This window comes from Stigmatopora argus, chromosome 19, assembly GCF_051989625.1.
Source record: "Stigmatopora argus isolate UIUO_Sarg chromosome 19, RoL_Sarg_1.0, whole genome shotgun sequence".
NCBI lineage: Eukaryota > Metazoa > Chordata > Actinopteri > Syngnathiformes > Syngnathidae > Stigmatopora > Stigmatopora argus.
Genome location: NC_135405.1, coordinates 12,817,724 through 12,823,723, shown reverse-complemented (window position 1 = coordinate 12,823,723; position 6,000 = coordinate 12,817,724). Strand labels below are relative to the sequence as shown.

Below are 6,000 nucleotides of genomic sequence, written 5' to 3'. Positions count from 1 at the left end.
TTAGCGATGTGAGATGATTTGATGGGTCAAAATTAGACATTTTATTTGGCACGCAGTCGGACATAAAATATGGGAAATTACTTGAAATGAAAAAGTGGGAAAAACACAAACAAACTAACTTGTCATGCCAAATATAATAGTCTTAATGTTGGATTTTTTCAGCTCCAAAATGCTGTACAATGCAAATCCATTGATTTAAAGACTAAACAAACTGTTGAAAAAGCCATTTTGAAATCCAGCCTAATTTTTTTTTGAAAAGTAGAACAAGAGCAAGTTTTTAAAGAAAAGTTCCTACTTTTTCTAAAATTGGTTCATACAAATAATCTTATTTTTGCTAAATTCAAGTGCTAAATTCAAATGCTAAAACCTACCAATAGTACCTTGGCCATCTTGGCCTCCACTGAAGCCACGCCCCCTTTCCAGGAAGTCCCAAGTCAATCCCCAACTCCCCGAATTTCCAGACTAATCTCCCAGAATCCCCTTCCGGCCTCCCTCCTTTACCCACGGGAATTAATCACGCGGCACGTCGGCGAGGAAATAAGGTGACATTTTGCCATAATGAGAACGGCGGGCGCCAGGGCGTCAAAAAGTGGACGTCGGGCCATCCCGACGTCCACGTAGATTGACGTTTCCCATTACAGAGTCAAAATGGACATGCCTGTGCCTGTGTGTATGTGTTCGCAGATTTTTTTGTGTATCGGCAGAGGCGGGCTGGCCGGTCGGCGGATCATCCATCTTGTTATGGCGTCCGCACGTGTGCGTGTGTTTATGTGTGTGTGTGTGTGTGTGTGTGTGAAGGTGAAAAGGAATGATTTATGGACGGGAGAGGTGCAAGAGAGCTCTGCGTACAGCAAGGCCTGTAAATCCTGATAAAAAAAATACTGGATAGAAGCAATTTAATGCCATCAATCTTCACACCTGGAGGCTGTGATATATTGGCAGGTGTGTGTGTGTGTGTGTGTGTGTTTGTGTGTGTGTGTGTGTTTGTGTGGAGGAGGCAATCTAAAACCGGCCGTCTGACCGCCAAGGCGACCGGTTGCAATTTAATGTGCGGGAAGGCCGACGGAACTCAATAAGAAATAGAAAGGCGTCGCCATAGCAAGGTTTTTCGTCTTGGCCAATTAGGAAGCGGATTGGGAACAATTGGGGAATTAGAAAGTGGAATGGGAATAAATGGGGAATTGGGAAATTAGGCTGCGTTCAGAAATTGCCCAAAATTGAGTGGTTAAAATGTGGTTAAAAATTATTCAAAAGAAAAATTAAGTTTTTTTTTTCTATATGTTTAGTTAGTTCATTTGTATTATTTATTTTGGAATACATTTGGAATTTTTAAAAAGTATTCATTCAGTTTGCATATCGCTTAAGCGCGCAAGGGTCAGGGTGGGGGGGTGTCGGAGCTGATCTCATGAGGGGACAAACAATCACGCAGACTTGGGGAGAATTTACCGGTCAATTAGCCTAGCATTTTTATGAATGTGGAAGAAGCCAGAGTGCCCAGAAAAAAAATTACCGGGGATTGAACCCTCGATCTTATAACTGCGAGGCAGACGTGCTAACCACTTGACCAATGCGCTGCCATGAAAAATGTGTGAAAATATATATGTATTTTTTAAAAAACCCTTAAAAAGAAATAAAGATTTTTCTATATTTAGTTCCATTTGTATTATTTCTTTTTTTCCAGGGCTTTTTAAGATGTTAATTTCGGTCAACAAGGGCGAAAAAGGCAATTATAAAATGCGCTGATCATTTGATTCACAGCAATAAAAAAGGCGCGTGCACTGGTGTTGATTTGTTTTTCTTTTTTGCCAAGTGAACTTCCTCCACATCTCATTTCCTGATTGAGCAGCACGAGCTGGCTGGCTTGCGCCCACCACAATTTCCTCCGCCAATTTCCGATGCGCGCTTAAAAAACAGTGGTCGTCTAATGTGAGGAAAACGAAGAGCCATCCATTTTTTTACAACATAAATCTTTCTTTTTAGCTTTCAATTTCCAGTTTTCAAGGTGCGACGAGTTGAAAAATAATATCTAATCAATTGAATCATTAATCGTGTTTAATCGCACAATATTGCCTGCCGCAAAAATATATATTTTTTCATGAATATTGATAATTCCTAGACAAATTTAAATAAAAAAAATAGTGCTAATATAATATAATCAATAAATATGGGCAATAATTGATTTTTTTAAGGACGAATAAAGAATTTCCTCAACATTGGAGTTCATTTATAAAAAGGTGTATGCACACCATGACCACTAGACGGCAGCAATTCACAAAGAGCCACCTGCATTGTTATACTACATTTTTTTATGTAACTTGTTTTGGACATTTAGATTAAATTAAAGCATATGACAACTATATTACCTATGACAAAAATGTGGTCAAGTTTGTGTGTATTCCTATTTTTTTGTTAATATATACGGTAAATGGATGCTAATATTCGTCAACGCTTGAATGACGTATTCCTTTGTACTTTAGCATGAAGCTAATGGAAAACAAAATAAATTTTTTAGTGTTTTTTTTCTTTTTGTGCAAAGAGTGACAAATAATTCGCATTACTTGAAATGAAACTACTTTTTATTGTTATAGACTCGCCCTTAGCTTTAAAAATGTAGCATGAAAAATTTCCCGTTAACACATTGGTATTTGAAAGCTACAAAAAAAAATAAATGATAGTTGCAATTTGTTATTGGACGATATTGCTCATTTACGGCGTCGAAGATCAATGAGACGCAACGGGCCGATTTAATCACCTTTTTAAATGAAAACGAATGGAGGCGCGTACAATTTGGATTACAAACTATTTCTTTTTGTGCGCACTTGTGTGTGTCCGCGCGTGCGTGTGTGTTGTGGACGGCGGGCAGGCCATTTGTTTGCATTATGCGGGTTATGACAAGCGAGCAAGAGAGGGACGACACCATTCTATTAGACTGTAATGGTGCGGCAGCTGTGAAATGCAACGTTCACGCCATTTTCCTTTTGCTTTTTTCCTTCTGGGCAGGATCACCCAAGTAGGAAAAACATCAAAAGTACGTAAAAAGACGGGAAAATGAACACGTTAACGATGAAAATGTTAACTGGAGGAACGTCGGGCGTCACAAAATGACTGTTTTTGTTTCTTATAAATTGTGCTAAGGTTTAAAAAGTCCAATAAATGAAAAGTATTAGGAAAATGGTGGTGTTGTAAAATTAATTTATTACAAAAATTGCATTAAATGAGAAAAAAAAATGAATTTTGAGGTGAGGATTGACCTTTTTTTGGGCAATATCATAACACATTCCAATTTTTGGGCAATTATTTGATTTGGGAAACATAATTTAAGATCCTTTGAGTCAAAAAACAAATCCAACTGGTACCTCTTGTTTAGGAATTTCATCCTATGGGAATTCTGCTGGGATGGCGTTGATGCACTTTACGGCGTCGCACTCTCGAGAGCCACAAATGACGACCTTCGCTACTAAAAAAAACAAAAAAAACAGCTAAATATGAAATGAGCACATAAACTGCTTTAAACAGCAGCTGCTTGTTTCCTTCTTCTTTTATGGACGCCATCTTACACTTGTTTTTATGAGTGTTATGTCATCACTTTGCTACAAAAACACCCGTTTAAGACCTTCAATGGGCCGATTTCGACGTCTATTAGCGTCCATTTTTAAAAATACAAAAACAGACATTTAACTGGATGTTTAAAGGTTGTCGACGGATGAGTTACGAGCGCCAGTGTGAATATTTTCCCGCCAGCATTCCATCGAACAAAAATAAATCTATATGATAATGAGCCGCGGCATTGTCCCGACTTTTAAAACATTTTTTTTCCACACTTTAGATTCTTTGTTCCATCGGTCAAGGTTGTTCTTAAAGTTGTTTTTTTTTTCCATTCGTTGAGAGAAAGACTACATTAAGTCGAAAGTGTCAAATTCAAAGCACGTCAGGCCATTTTGTGCGCTAAATCACGTGAAATAAATGTCAATAAACGTCGCCGGTGACACTTTGACAGCACACGTTTATTGGATGGACTTGGTACATTTGGAGTCCGGATCTTTTGGTACCTTTTTGCTTTTTTTTTGTCCCGTCAGAGTCTCTCGATGTCGCGGTATTTCTTGCGCAGGACGGAAACCTGGTCCCGGAAGAGCAGCGGGTCCAGCCGCATCTGCGAGTGCACCAGCGGCATGAAGCCCAGCCAGCGCGCAAAGGCGTTCACGCACGTCTGCCGCTCGGCAAAGTGGTCCGGGTGGGCCCAGCGGGACGTCTTGGAGCCCTTTGGGAATTAAAAAATAAAAAACTTCGGTTTAACAAACAGGTGTCAAAGTGGCGGCCCGGGGGCCAAATCTGGCCCGTCGCATCATTTTGTGCGGCCCGGGAAAGTAAATGATGAGTGCCGACTTTCTGTTTTAGGATCAAATTAAAATGAAGAGTATAGATGTAGATTAAATTTCCTGATTTTCCCCCTTTTAAATCAATAATTGCAATTTTTTAATCCATGTTTTCTGCGTTTTTAGTTCAAAAATCATTTTGTAAAATCTAAAAAAAATATATATATATATATATATAAAGCTAAAATAAACATTGTTTTAGATCTATAAAAACTGAATATTCAGGGCTTTTGATCCATTTGTAAAGAGTATAGATGTATATTAAATTTCACCCTATTAAATCAATAATGGTCATTTTTTAATCCATTTTTTCTGTTTTTAGTTTAAAATCATTTTGTAAAATCAAAAAATATATAAAAAAGCTAAAATAAACATTGTTTTAGATCTATAAAAACGTAATATTCAGGGCTTTTAATCCAGTTCTTTTAATCCATTTATTAAAATTTCAGGTTCTCTTCTTTATAGTTGCACTTTAGTTCCGGTACTGCTTGTATTTAAAAAGCATACAGCACAAATAGCGCTGCTGTTATGGTTAAAATATGGATTGAAATGCGAGATAAGGTGGATGACATCATCGTGACATCATCCCTATTCTCACTCCCCAACAGGTCGTAAAAAAAGTTGTCGTAATTCCCCAGATGGTCGTAGCCGGAGACATTTTATGGTAGCTGGGGGAATAACGTCGCTCGTATGTTGCACGGAATGCTCGGTATTTAAAAGCAACCGTTGTGGGGAAAGTATGTTTGATCATTTGCTCACGGAAAAATGAACGCAGCCATTTCTAGGCAGCTCCAATCAAATAGTTGAGTTGATTTCCCCTTTTATTATTTTCACGCATCCCTCGGGCTTGTAATAATACAAAAAAAAGATGTATTCAACAACCCTTGGTAATATGAAAAAGTCAATTGGATGTTTTTGAAAATGGCTGCCTCAAATCAAAGCGTCTTTCCGGGAACATTATTATTATTATTATTTAATTTTATTCTCACTTGGTTCATCATGGTCTCCTTGTACTGCTTCTTCTGCGTGACTTTGACGGGCGCCCGCTTGGTGACGGCGGAAACCAGGAAGTTCATCAGGATGTCCTCGCAATTAGCCGTGCGGTCCACCATGCTCAGCAAGTCGCCGGGGACGTAGCCGCTAAACAGGTAGTGGTAGTACCTGAAGGGGGCGCCGGCGCCGGCGCAAATCGTTAGCGAGTCGGCTACCCGTACGGACCGGAATCCACGTTCAAAATCTCGGTACCTGTGATAGAAGGCGGCGCCGGTGAGCACCATGGAGTAGTCGTTGGTCCATTTGGACGTGTAGCCCCAACGGGAGCGCGATCCGTCCCAGTAGTGGCTCCGGGCGGGGTAGCCCACGATCCGCTCCGGGAAGCTTTGCCAAACGATGAAGGCGAAATCCACCTGCGGGCCCAACGTGACATTTGGCGAGCTAATTAGCGTACAAAACGCCGACCGGGACGATACTTTTGCACCGTGCGTCGGTACGCCGGCCGGCTCTTCACTCATTGGACGCTTTTGGCCCCATTCAGTAGCGGCGTGCTAGTTAATGAGCGTCATTTAGCCGCTTACCCGCTAGGTCGAGCGGCTAATGGTGCTTTCCTTCACTTTTGGGGAGTGGATGT

The 6,000-nt window shown here is 40.2% G+C and overlaps 1 protein-coding gene across 1 annotated transcript in view; it reads right to left on the bottom strand.

Annotated features, from left to right (window-relative positions):
• Positions 1–3,983: 3,983 nt before the first annotated feature.
• LOC144064796 (exostosin-1) overlaps positions 3,984–6,000 on the bottom strand; it is a 37,161-nt gene continuing 35,144 nt past the window's right edge. The window contains exons 10-12 of the mRNA XM_077587603.1: positions 5,619–5,779; positions 5,363–5,534; positions 3,984–4,258 (exon numbers count right to left, since the gene is read on the bottom strand). Of these exons, the coding sequence (XP_077443729.1) occupies positions 4,073–4,258; positions 5,363–5,534; positions 5,619–5,779 (519 nt within the window). The 3' untranslated portion in view covers positions 3,984–4,072. The remainder of the gene's footprint in view (positions 4,259–5,362; positions 5,535–5,618; positions 5,780–6,000) is intronic.